This window comes from Ceratotherium simum, chromosome 2 (genome assembly GCF_057802395.1).
Source record: "Ceratotherium simum simum isolate JZ-2026a chromosome 2, ASM5780239v1, whole genome shotgun sequence".
Taxonomy (NCBI): Eukaryota; Metazoa; Chordata; class Mammalia; order Perissodactyla; family Rhinocerotidae; genus Ceratotherium; species Ceratotherium simum.
In genome coordinates, this window is record NC_141901.1 from 58,612,761 (window position 1) to 58,626,722 (window position 13,962).

General features: G+C 39.8%; 1 protein-coding gene across 2 annotated transcripts in view; it reads right to left on the reverse strand.

Moving 5' to 3' along the window:
* EEIG2 (EEIG family member 2) overlaps positions 1 to 13,962 on the reverse strand; it is a 67,081-nt gene that overhangs the window by 12,151 nt on the left and 40,968 nt on the right. The window contains exons 4-5 of one of the 2 annotated variants that reach the window (XM_004420749.3): positions 9,792 to 9,908; positions 6,065 to 6,111 (exon numbers count right to left, since the gene is read on the reverse strand). In XM_004420749.3, coding sequence (XP_004420806.1) covers positions 6,065 to 6,111; positions 9,792 to 9,908 — 164 coding nt within the window. The remainder of the gene's footprint in view (positions 1 to 6,064; positions 6,112 to 9,791; positions 9,909 to 13,962) is intronic. The other variant, XM_087446376.1, reaches the window with a different exon arrangement.

A 13,962-nucleotide genomic window follows, 5' to 3' on the forward strand; every position in this document is an offset into this window, starting at 1 on the left:
TGCACATCCTTTTAGTTGCTGTATGTGGGATGCCGTCTCAGCACGGCTGGAGAAGCGGTGCATCGGTGCGCACCCCGGGATCCGAACCCGGGCCACCGGTAGCGGAGTGTGCGCACTTAACCGCTAAGCCACGGGGCCGGCCCCCACCAAAAGCTATATATATATATATATTTTTTTAAAGATTTTATTTATTTATTTATTTTCCCCCAAAGCCCCAGGAGATAGTTGTATGTCATAGCTGCACATCCTTCTAGTTGCTGTATGTGGGACACGGCCTTAGCATGGTCGGAGAAGTGGTGCGTCGGCGCGCGCCCGGGATCTGAACCCGGGTCGCCAGCATCAGACTGCGCGCACTTAACCGCTAAGCCACGGGGCTGACCCCAAAAGCTATATTTTAAAATAATGTTAAAACAGCTTGGTGAAAAAAACCCCTGCATTCAATAGTCTATAAGAAAAACTAATATGTAAAAGAAATACACTTACAAAGAATGGAGTCTACAGTCACAACCATTAATCATTGATGGTGACTCACGCCTGTCTATAAATTCTTATCTTTTTCATGCCAGTTCCTTTGTTTTTCCTTTCACAGGTAGCCTGATTACAGTTTCTCCAGCCCTCTACCTCTTAAACGTGTTTTCCAACCCTTCAGAACATCCACCCTGTGCCTCTTCCCTTTCTATCAGTCTCCCTCTGGCTCTACTCTTTCCTGCCCAGCCTGACTTCACAGCCACAACGCTGTTAGCAATACCTTCAACTAGGCACCCCTTGTTCTGCAGTTTCAAAAACCTGGGGCCGGTCCCGTGGCTTAGTGGTTAAGTGCATGCACTCCGCTGCTGGCGGCCAGGGTTCGGATCCTGGGCATGCACCGACGCACCACTTCTCCGGCCATGCTGAGGCCGCATCCCACATACAGCAACTAGAAGGATGTGCAGCTATGAGATACAACTATCTACTGGGGCTTTGGGGGAAAAAGTAAATAAATAAAATTATATTAAAAAAAAAAAACCGAAGAACCCCAATCTTTGATAATTTCAGCCATTTACACTAAATAACTGCTCTAATACTGGGGCAACTATGCATTATGAGGAAAATTCATCAATCAGGGGATTGATATTAAGGCAAATTTAGAATCTAAAATCTTAGTTGGGCCTCACCAGCTCTCCCAAGTCTCCCTAGACAACTCAGTCGTGTTGAATAAATAATCACAGAGTGCCTATCATGTGCTAGTTTTTATTCTATTACCCCTTTTGTTCTGAAAATGTTTTACTATCCCTTATCAGAAATTGTTTACTATAGCTCAATTACAGAAAGAAACAGATGGGATTATTTTATTTTAATTTCACGGCAATGTTAAGAGTATGTGAAAAATGACCTCCTAAAATGACAATACTACTACCTGGTATTCCATAAACATTTCATGCCCTGTAACAATGCCATAAACTTGTGCAAGTTGTTTTCTCTTCCTGGAATGTCTCTACTCACCTCCTCTGCTTAGTAATCTTCTATCCGTCCTTTAAAAATTAGCTCAGTGTCACCTGCTCAGTGAAGACTTTCCTGGCTTTCAAGGAAAAGTAGTTAGGGACTCTAGCCTCTAGGCCTCCATAACATCATATGTTGTGTGTCCGTCTCCCACATAAACAGTGAATCCTTTGGAGCAGGGGCCAGTCTTATTTAGCCTGATAAATGTTAGCACACGGTAGGCAATCAATGCACAGGTACTGAATGAATGAATGAATCCTGGGACCCTGGACAAATTAGTTCCTTAACATCTGAGCCTCAATGTCCTCACTTAAAAATACGGATAATACTTACAGAGTTGTTTCAAGAATTAAACTGGGAGACAGTAATATTCATTAAATCATTCTGACAAATGGTAATTTCCTTCCTTCTAGAACATGAACGCTTTAGAGCCCTAGCAATTCAAGAGTGTTACATCATCCCTTGATCTGTGTTACCACCAAATTATCAAATGCCAGTAGAGTATACAATTTCTCTCTCAAAATATCCTTTTTCTTCATCAGCACTAGTGGTTGGCTTTCTTTTAGAGTCTTTTTCATTCTTTTACAAGAGTTGGTGGATATCTGATGAGTTGTAGAGAAGTACAAAATGGAGTTCAGGGCAGGTGGTTAGAGGCTGACTTACCAGCTGTCTTCTTCATAAATACTGGCCTCATAGTATAAAATTTGTGTTTCATAAAAATTATATAATCTATGCCACAGATCTTCTGCTCATAAAATATCAAAACTAGAATTTAAATCTGAGAATGCTAAGGATCTGCTTTACTCTTGTTAGTTTCCCTAGTAGGCTTTTAAAAACTTTATATTGTGGAAAATTCAGACAAAAGCAGAGAGACTAGCAGAATGAACCTGTCTAGCAGTTGTTTACATCTACATCTCACAGACAAATACTCAGTCAAGTCACTCAATTGCTCTGTGCCTTAGTTTCCTCATCTGTAAAATGAGAACTTGGATTATACCAAGACTTTTTAGACTGTCTTCATGAAGCTCCGTAGGGACTTCAGTAGGTAGTAGGGTAATATATCTTTTCACCCCTCAATAGAAAGATGTTACATACTGGGATTCATAATACATTTGAGCAAAAGATTTTGTGGCTAAATATTCTGAAAAAAAAATCACCGACTAGACAACTTCCAACATTCTTTTCAGCTCTAAAGTATTGTGATTATACATATTTAATATATATTGAAATATAACGATAAAAATAATTTATTATTTTTTTTCAGGAAGATTGGCCATGTGCTAACATCTGTTGCCAATCTTCCTCTTTTTCTTTTTTCTCCCCAAAGCCCCAGTACAGAGTTGTAGAGTTGTAGCTCTTCTATGTGGGACGCCTCCTCAGCACGTCTTGATGAGCGGTGAGCAGGTCCACATCCAGGATCCGAATCGGCGAGCCCCCGGCTGCTGAAGCAGGATGTGCTAACTTAACCGCTACACCACCGGGCTGGCCCCTACTTTTTACATCAGTAGTTCAAATATTTTTCTATTCAATTCATACTCAGTATGTGCAAGTGCATGAATGTGTTAGAGTTGCCCTTTTTCCACTAACAGCTGCACAATTTCAGACGTTCAAAGAAAAGAGAAAACAAATACAGTCATGTGCCACATAACAACGTTTTGGTCACTGATGGATCACATGTATGAGGGTGGTCCCATAAGATTAGTACCATATAGCTTAGGTGTGTAGTAGGCTACACCATCTAGGTTTGTGTAAGTACACTCTATGATGTTCACACAACGAAGAAATCACCTACCAACGCATTTCTCAGAACATATCCCCGTTGTTAAGTGACACGTGACTGTACTGGGGGTTTGATTCCTGAGAAATACTTTTACCTTTCTTGGGATTAGGTAAGGTCTGTTTATTCTAATGAATTATAAAAGTCATTCTCTATAAATATAAACTCTAGATTGTCAGAATTACATTTGTTGAGATAATACAGAACATAAGATGATTTATTTTTGAGCTCTTCGGTATTTGAATTTCACAAGTAGAGTGATAAAATGTGAAAGGGCCAGAAAGGGAACAGTCATAAAAAGTTCACGAGAAGGAATGATGAATTCATTTTCTTTTACTAAGTTTTGCTGCTCATTTTCTCATTTCACCCTAAACTGATTCCACTAGAAAAACATATTGTTACCTAAGAAACCAAAAATAGCATTGCAAAAATTGTTTAGTCCCAAGGGAGCAGGAAATAAAGAAAATAGCCAGGAAATTATGGTTTGAGAGAAGATAGCACAGGAAGGCTAAGTTATAGGGAAATACATAGTTTAATCATTTAATGATTTGTATTAAAATACAGGTTTTCATCTTTATAAAACAGTATGTAAGTAGAGAACTATACGGATGTGGCTATTAAAAACTTGAAGCTCATGTATAGGAAGTAATTAATATTTTCTTTACTTTTCTAAATATATTTTTCTAAGATATTTAAATAATATTTAATTAACCTTCATTTTTAATTATTAAGTGTCTTCAAGATTGCCGACAGGCAATCCTACTACTGCCTTTTCCCGTTCAGTTTAATCTCCCACTCTCTGAGGAGACTTTTATACATCTTTTCCTCTTTCCTCAACCCCCCACCCCCATCTTTCCCATCCTTGCTCTTCAATGAACACCTTTTGTTTCCTATTTCACTAAGAAATCAGGAGCAATTTGAAAATAACTTCTATATGTTTACTCTTCTCATCTGTCTACATCTGTAGCCATATTCTCTACCTCCATTTCTCTTGACAATCCAAGGACACCATTCTAGCGACTGTCCCTTTTCTCTTCTGACTACATTTCTCTCTCTGTATTGGACCATTCACATCAGTATACAAATATGCTGTAATACCTCCCATCTTAAAAGAGAACAAACAAAAACCTGCCCTTGACCCCATATCCCCTTTTTATTTATGACCCCATTTTTTTGTTCCTTTTTTGCAGCAAAATTCCTCATAAGAATTGTTTATACTAAATGTCCTCAATTTTTCTCCTCCAAAACTCTCTTTAACCCACTCCAATAAGGCTGCAGTCTAAGAGTATTCTACCAAAGCACTTGTCAGTCACCAATGGTCTCTACACTTCAGAATCAAAAGGTCAGTTCTCAGTCCTCCTCTTCCATGACCCACTTCAGTGGTGTGTGGCACAGCTGACTACTCCCCCCTTTTTGAAACACATCTTCATTTGGTTTTGAGGACAGTACTCTCCTTTGGCTCCTTGCTCTATCTCACTGGTTGTTCCTTTCCTGGTTCTTCCCTATCTCCCCACCTCTAACACATTGGAGTGTTCCACACCTTAGTGTGTGGTCCTTTTTTTAATTTATATTCTCTCCCTCTAGGACATTTAATCAAATCTCATGGCTTCAACTAGTATCTATATGCTGATGATGTCATGATTTCCAAATTTATATCTCCAGCCTGAGCCTCCCCACTGAACTTGTAGTGATACATCCAACTGTCTCTTTACACGTCTGGCTGGATGTTAAATAGCGACGTCAAAACTAACACGTCCAACATCCAAGCTCCCAACCTGTTCCTGTTGTAGGCTCTCTCATTTCAATAAATGGAAAATACCATTCTTCTAGTTACTCAGCCCCAAAACCCTGAAACAGCCTCCTAACTCATCTACCTATTTCTGCCCTTGCCGCCTTCACTGCTCCCACAAATTGTCTATTCTCTATCTAGCAGCCATAAGTCAGATAATTTCACTCCTTTGTTCTAAACCCTCCAGTAGCTTTTTATCTCACTCAGATTATAAGTGGCCTACAAGACTATTATTATAATGGCCTACAAGACTCTTTATCATCTGATTTCTTCTCCTGTTACCCTCCTCCTCATTCACTGTGGTCTAGACATACTCGTCTCCTGGCAGTTACTTGAACATGTCAAACACACTCCTCCCTCAAGGTTTTTGTCCTTGTTACCTCTACCTCAAATGCTCTTTCTCCAAATATCTGCATGGCTGGCTTCCCTCCTCCTTCAGGTCTCTGCTCAAAAATCATTTTTACCAGGGAAGACTTTCCTGACTACTCTCTGTAAAATAGCAACACTTCTCCCCAACATGGCCCTCCTATCCTGCTTTATTTTTCTCCAAAGCACTTATCACCATCTTTATATCATATATTTACTTGTCACTTTGTTGTTTATTTTCCTCTTAGAATGTAAGGTCCAAGACGTCAGTGACTTGGTCTACTTTTTTCACTGCTGTTTCTCTAGTGTCTAGAATAGGGCCTAGCACATAGTAAGCCACTTAACAGGTATTTGTTGAAGAAATGAATAAGTCTACAGAGGTCAAATTAAAAATTTTAGTTTGTATAATTTCACCCCAAACCTGAAGATGACAAAAGACCTATAGCTTAAATCATTTAGAGTGTGGAAAGGTTTTTGGTTATAGGTAATAGTAACTTCTATGAGGGTCAGGTCAATCTCCTAGGAAAGGAGATATAAGTATTTACAATAGGTATTAGCCTGTAAACACCACAAAATATTAATGTAAAAATTTAAACAAATAAATCATTATTATACTTTCAGATAAACAGCTCCTTTATTGAGCATCAACTTACGTTTTAAAGCATGGGTCACCAGACATCAGCTGCATACTGATCAAAACCTAAACACAAGAAAAATAAATATTGTGATTATAAAAGATGTCTTGAGAGAAGCCCTGTCCTGCTAGTCTATGCATCCTCCACAGCACCTCGTCCAGTATTTTCTATTTAGGAAGTATTAAATAAAATGATTATTGAATTGGGTTATATCCAATATTAAATTGCTGCTTTATACAGACATAGATTAAAAATCATTTTTAACATTCAAAACTCTGTAACTGCAAAAGTCAGAGCAGAAAAGACGGAAACAGAAAGTAAGCGCTTCACCGGTAACAATCCTGTGGGTGTGGCCGAGCTGGTCTAGTTTATCTGTCTTTCCTCCCAGGTTCCTGTGGTGCTTAAGTGTCTGGAATGCTTCCCTTTAACCTGCCATGTTGATGCTTCAAGGGGTGCCTGCTGGTGGCTGGTAAGAGCAGAATGCTTCCGGCCTTTGCTCTAGCTTTAGATCAGAATTTAAAGTTTTGCTGATGATTTCTGAAATGCTGCTGTTCTCTAGTTGCTGCCTTTTAAGAATCAGCCATAGGATCTTATTACTTTCTTCCGGGAATAATAATAATAACAGTAATAATAACAACATGAACAATAATCATGGTTTGAGAATTTATGATGTGCCAGGCATAAGCTAAGTGTTTTATATGCATTATTTCATTTAATCTTCACAACTCCTATGAGCGATTGATATTTTCACTTTAAGCCCAGGTGATTAAGTGATATTTTCAAGATCAGGTAGCTAGCATAGGGCAGAGCTGAGATCTGAACCCAGGACTGCACAATACTAAAATTCACAGTCTTAATGAATAACCGGATATATATATGTTACTGCATGTTTTCTGCCTAATGGCTGACATGTATTCTTATATAACCTCATTTCATTCTTATCTCTTCACCCCAGTGCCTCCACGACTATTCTTTTTCTCTTTAAATGCTAAACTTATCAAAAGCATGACCTGTACCTGCTGTGCTGGTTTCCTCATCATCTCTTCTTTCAAAGAACTCTACAATCTGGTTTCTGACTCCATTCAAACAGCACTCTTGAATATCCTGAATGTCTCAAGGAGATAGAGACGGCACATACAGCCTTTAAGAAATTGTGCAGGGAAGTAGAACAGAGAAGTGGGACAGTGGTTGGAGAAGATAAGTTGCTTTTTGTTTTTTTTTTTTAAATATAGGAGATACAGAGCTGTTTCGTTATACGTTCATGAGGATGGTTCACTGGAGGGAGAGATGATTAGGAGAAGGGATAATCCAATGGCCAAAGCTCTGGCTTAGGCAAGCTTTGGATTCTAGAACCTAAGAGGAAGGACTGACTTCTAACAGGAAGAGGGACACTTCATTCATTGTAATAGGAGGCAAAAAGGATAACGGGCTGGAGAGGCAGGAAGAATTGTAAATTCTGTGATGGGAAGATGGGGGAATTTGAGTTTAATGGCTTCTATTTTCTCAATAAAGGATAAAGCAAGACTATTAGCTGAGAGCAAGAGTGGTGTGTGGAGATATGAGGAGAGAAAAAGTATGAGATAGAACATCTAGGAAATTGGGAAAGGAAGCATACAAAGGAAGTAGAGCACAATTGCCTGATGGTGGTGAGCATGACTTTAGTAACGCCAGCTATGCTGGCTCTGTGATCTTCTCCAGCAATCTTCGGCAGCTAGGATGCAGACCCAGAGAGGAGAGTTGAGTTTGATTAGGGTTGGGGATTACCCAGGGGAGAGAAATGGAGTGAGACAGGGGCAAAGGAGCAAGGAGTATTTTTAAGGGTATAATAATCATGGACCATGGAATCTAAGCTGGAGAAAGAGGGAAGTTAAAGGAAGTGGAGGCTGACAGAAAGTGAGAAAGTGGTAAGGTTAAGGATAGCTAAGTGAGTAGCAGACCAAGAGAACTGGAAACATAAGAATTAGTGGTAAGAGAGAGGAATATTTTACATTGAAATTGTGGAGGTGGTGAAGTTCCTTTTATTTTATTTTTTTTATTGAGGTAACATTGGTTTATAACATTATATAAATTTCAGGTGTACATCATTATATTTCAATTTCTGTGTAGATTATACCATGTTCACCACCCAAACACTAATTACCACCCATCACCATACACACGTGCCCAGTCACCCCTTTCGCCCTCCTCCCTCTTTCCTTCCCCTATGGTAAAGTGGTGAAGTTTCTAGTGGTAATAAAGTGAAGAGTGTGACCATGGGAGTAGGAATTGAGATGAAGAAAAGGGAAAGGTTGCTTGAGATGAGGAGTTTAAGGATCTGAGAGGCCTTACGCACATATAAGATTAGCTAGAGGGAGAGATTATATACAGAAGACAGTCCACAAGGATAGATCACCCACACAGATGGTTAAGCCACCAAAAAATGATAACAGAAGGGACGGAGAGAAAAACTGTGAGCCAGGAGCTAAGTCATCACTGAGTAGGAGAGAGAAGGTAACTAAGTGGCTGGGAGATGACAGAGACTGGGAAGGGAGCAAGTGTGAGAGCTGAACAGTGCGATCTATAAAGAGTATGGTTTTTGTAGGACAAAGTGGGAGAAATGGTGTGAAAGGACCAATGGGAGCCAGAAGGAAACTACTCCATGAGCTGGCCCTAAGGAATGTGGGGGTCTGAAATTAAAAAGTTATTTGAATTGCCAATGAAAACACTGTAATTCAGAGAAGAATTATCCATTTTCTTACATGAGAAATATGAAGAAACTGAATTTAGTGGCTTGTTCAGGATCAGTCTAAGAATGAACAGTGTAGTCTATATCTTGAGTCTGGTGCTTAGACAGGAGGGTAACATGAAAAGACCATTGACCACGTGGCAGAAGATATATATTTTCGTCTCAGCTCTGCCACTGACTACTTTAGTGAGACACTTAATCTTCTGAGTCTCAGCTTCTTCATCTATAAAATGGAGATAATCGGGCTGGCCCCGTGGCACGGCGGTTAAGTGCGCACGCTCCACTACTGGCGGCCCGGCTTCGGATCCCGGGTGCGCACCAACGCACCACTTGTCAAGCCATGCTGAGGCGGCATCCCACATAAAGTGGAGGAAGATGGGCACGGATGTTAGCTCAGGGCCGGTCTTCCTCAGCAAAAAGAGGAGGATTGGCATGGATGTTAGCTCAGGGATGATCTTCCTCACAAAAAGAAAAAAAAAAAAATGGAGATAATCTATCCCCATCTATCCAACTCTGTCTATCTCACAGAGGTATATGCAAGTGCTTTGAAAATTTTTTAGTTATATACAGATAACCATAAAATCAACAAGATGTGCACAGAAGTTTATATCATGTTATTTTTCTAACTTCCTCCTTGTCTTCTTTCACCGTTTCCTCCACACCCAACTACACATCCCCTCTTTCTTTATAGCTGCTAAACTTGTGCAAAGAATGAACTGGCTATAATAACCACATCACACATTTTCATATCTTCAAAGCTGTAGTGGTTGTGTTTATTATTCCCTGAATGTTCATGGCAACAGAGAGAAACACCTTAGGATCACGAAGGTGAACATCTGTCACTTTTCATGGCTTCTGTGATTTGGATCGTTCTTTTTGCTAGGTAGCGAGTATTTCAGTGGTGTGATCAGCATACGATCTCAGTATTGATTCCCATCTTGCCCTTGACACTATATACCTGGGCTTATTTAAAGGCAGAGAATCTCACTTGTTGACAGGTAAATCTTGAAACGTGCTTACTTTAAGAATGGAGTTATCCTGTCTTGTATTTTTGGTATCATAGCCTTCTAATAAACAGCGACGCGTGGTATTTCCTGATCCAGCAAACTCTGCCAGGTTTAGATCTGCAAAGCCCAGCTAGGAAAAGAAAGAGAATTATATTAATAGAATATCTACTAGGCTTCTATGATATTCTCCTTAAAATAAACATTCAAGCCATGTTCTAGTTTTCTCAAACTTCAGTCATTTTAATTTTTGCCATCTTAACAATACTCATTCTATTATTTGCTTACCATGTGTCTTTAAATTGGTTGATTTTTTGTAAAAATGTATTACTTACTCTACTCTTGTCTAAAGCAATACAATCTTTGAAATCATAAGATTTGATGTGGTAAAATATTTTTTTTGTACACATTAAAATATATAACTCGTGAAGCAAAAATAATGCATATCAAACAACTAAAATCATTGCAAGTAGCAGTGGCACTCGCATCACACTATGGGAAATATTAGCAGACCAACCATGAGCATTTTCATACACACAGAAAACTGATCGGACTTTTTTCTCCCTATTCTGGTTCTGGCTCTATTCCCAGTTAACCACTGGTGACTGCAGATAGCTGCAGGTTATTAAGTTCTCACTCTCCATGCAAGAACTAGAATGATTTAAGTGTATGACACACTTTCTTTGGTCCAAGCCCCTTCTCCCTCACCACCTTCCACAACATTTGCTTTGCTGATCTCCCTTGAGCTGACTCTCTAGTCATGAACCCTACTTCCTCTCTTCCCCAAAGTGGTGCCCCACAGCAGTGCTTTATGCTGCTATCCAGAAGTTCAGCTCAAACCTGTTCCTCCCTCTTATTACTACCCAGGTTTGGTCCCCAATTTCTGCAGCTAACAAAGATTGCCCTACAATCCTTCCTCTGATGTTGCTCAACCCTATTTCTTGTTTCCAAGTGCTACAACAAATCAACCCCATTATATCATTATTTTTATTTTTATTTTTTTTTGTGTGAGGAAGATCAGCCTTGAGCTAACATCCATGCCAATCCTCCTCTTTTTGCTGAGGAAGACTGGCCCTGAGCTAACATCTGTGCCCATCTTCCTCCACTTTATGTGGGACACCACCACAGCATGGCCTGACAAGAGGTGTGTTGGTGCGCGCCCGGGATCCGAACCTGGGCCGCCAGCAGCGGAGCGTGTGCACTTAACCACTATGCCACGGGGCTGGGCCCCCTTTATATCATTATTATTATTTTCTTTTACAAACTAAGTCTGTTCTACATGACTAAGTGTATATAGAGTCTTTTATTAACCAAAAAAATGTTTTGAGTTTGCAATTAATTAAGCATATCTCCCTGAATACATAATAAAAAGTGTTAACCATTTCAAACACTGTTGTGATTTTAAGTTGCCTACTTTAAGATTTTAAAATACACACTGGGCACATATGAATGGCATTCAAGATGAAGATTTTAATTGCAGACTGGAGCATTTTTCTAGTAGCTTTTATCTGGTACAAAAAGAGTGAAGAATAAGAACTTAGAGATCAGTTGAAGGGCCACAGGCCCCAAACATAGTAAGTCAGAACACATCAAGCCACAGGGAACATCTACCTAATTTTCACACAGTTACTGTGGTCTTACTGCCTTTTAGGGGTCTGACAGATCAGCAGAAAAGCCCGGATGTGTCCAGGGCAAAGCCACATCCAAATCAGCACGTGAAGACTCATGGGACCATTTGATCACACATCATCCACATGCCCTATTTCATACATTATCCTTTCTCTTTAAATCTCCAACACCTCCCTTCCATCCGTACTCTCTGCTGATGCCTTGCTTCCTATTTCACTCAGAGATAAAAGCAGTCAAAAGAGCACTTACCTTCCGCAAGCTCTTCTTGCCAGCCACATCCACTCACCTACCTGCATCTGTGCCCACGTAATTACCTTCCCACTTACTGTAAGCGAACTGGCGGTGCTCTGATCTGAGGTCAACTGCTCTCCTCTTGCCTATTCAAGTTCATTGCTTCAGGAATTCCTCCCCCTCTTTTGCATTCTAAAATTTCCCTTCTCTACTGGATCATTTCCATCAGCATACAAACATGCTGCATTTTCTCTCATCTTAATGAACAAAAGGAAACAAAACCTCACCCCACACATCTCTCCAGTCTATTGGATTATTTTTCTGCTCTCCTTTATAGCAAAACTCCCTGAAAGTGTTGTCTGTGTTGACTGTCTGTGATCCCTCAGTCCTTGGCTACTTCGTCAACTTCGGCTACGTGGTCAACTTCATTTCCCCCCTCTCCTCATTTACTCTTCTAGTCACAATGTCCTTTTTCTTGAAAACGCCAAACCACCCTAAGGCTTTTAACACTTACTGTTCCTTTTGCCTGATCCATTCTCTCTCAGATCTTCTTGTAGCTTTCTTCCTCACTCCATTCAGAGATATGTTCAAATGTCATCTCTCTAAAGAGGATGACCTGGGGCCGGCCCTGTGGCTTAGCGGTTAAGTGCCTGCGCTCTGCTACTGGCGGCCCGGGTTTGGATCCCAGGCACGCACTAACACACCGCTTGTCAGGCCATACTGTGGTGGCATCCCACATAAAGTGGAGGAAGATGGGCACGGATGTTAGCTCAGGGCCAGTCTTCCTCAGCAAAAAGAGGAGGACTGGCATGGATGTTAGCTCAGGGCTGATATTCCTCACACACACAAAAAATAGAAATAAAGGGGATGACCTGACCTGACCATCCTAGAACATGCCCTGCCTCCTCCCTTTCCTCTCCTCCCCTCCTCTGTAGTTGTCACCCTCTACCCCTTGTTTCATTTTTCTCCTTAGTAGTTATCATCATATCATGTACATACACATTTCATATTTATCTCGTTTATTATCTGTCCCCCAACCCTCCATTAGAACGTAAGCTGCACAAAGGCAGGGATTTTGGTAAGTTTTGTTCACTGCCATATCTCAGTACTTAGAATAGGGCCAGGAACAATGCCTGGCACATGGCAGGCAGTTAATACATATTTAATGAATAAAAAACAGCCCACTGGCTTACCATCCACTGTTGGAATGCTGGTATTACAGTGTCACTAAGATTAATGCAAGTTAAAAAACAAAGAATCTGGTCAGCCCCCATTAAGAGAGCGTATTAAAAGGTGGGATACGTCAGTGTGATGTTTACCAATGAAGGCTGTGAGGTTTCGGGCTGAAGGTCGACATTCACTAAGCACCTCTTATGTGCCAGGCCCTGTTCTAGACACTGGAAAACAGTGATGAACAGGAAAGACAAAGACTATCTTGAAAGAGCTTACATTCTAGTGAGGTACCAGAGAGGCCAGATTTCCTTATCATTTTCTCTTTGGCTTCACTGAGATAACTGGCTCATTAAAATGGCATATATACATAAATACTAGCTAGATCTGTGGCAGATACTACTACTTTTTTTTTTTTTTTGGATGGGAAAAACTTACATCTTTATTTTCTCTATATTTAGCACTTTCTTCAATAATAAATGTAGTCAATAAATCCCATTAGTATTTGGCAGTACCTGTAATGTTATCACCAATGGAAATCAAAGATATTTTCACATCAAGTTACAATTGTTGAATCTATATCAAAATATCACTTATGTTCACCACTACTTCAAAAGGATGGTGGTTACTAAACCTTCCCCCATATTATTTAATAATGGATTAATAAAGAGGCATGTATATTAAATTATCATGATTTTTATATTTTAATAACTGTATTTGAGTACAAATTTTAATCTAGTATTCTATTTTATCCATTTGAAAACATTTCTGAGAAGGATTCTTTTTTTTTGTTGTTGCAATATATTATATTTATTTTAATGTAGAACACAGTTAAAAAAAAGTTTAGAAGCCAAATATCTAAATAAAAACAAGCTTTCAGTATTTTAATCTATATTCTCCTCCCCAGCCTCCTCTTAACTCATGATGGGCTTTGATTACTACTGTTACTAAGGTAAGCAATAAAATAACCAAGATGTATGGGAATACCTTTCATTAGTTTTCTTTTTGAGTAGCTGGGACTGTCTTTCTGGTTGTGACTGAAAGCCTTATAGCTCTATCGATGTCTCTAACAACCACGGCATCAGTGAGGTGCAATTGCTCTGCTTCTCTTTTCCAGTTCTTAGTTTGTGTCAGGCTTCACTTCGTAAAGTATGCAA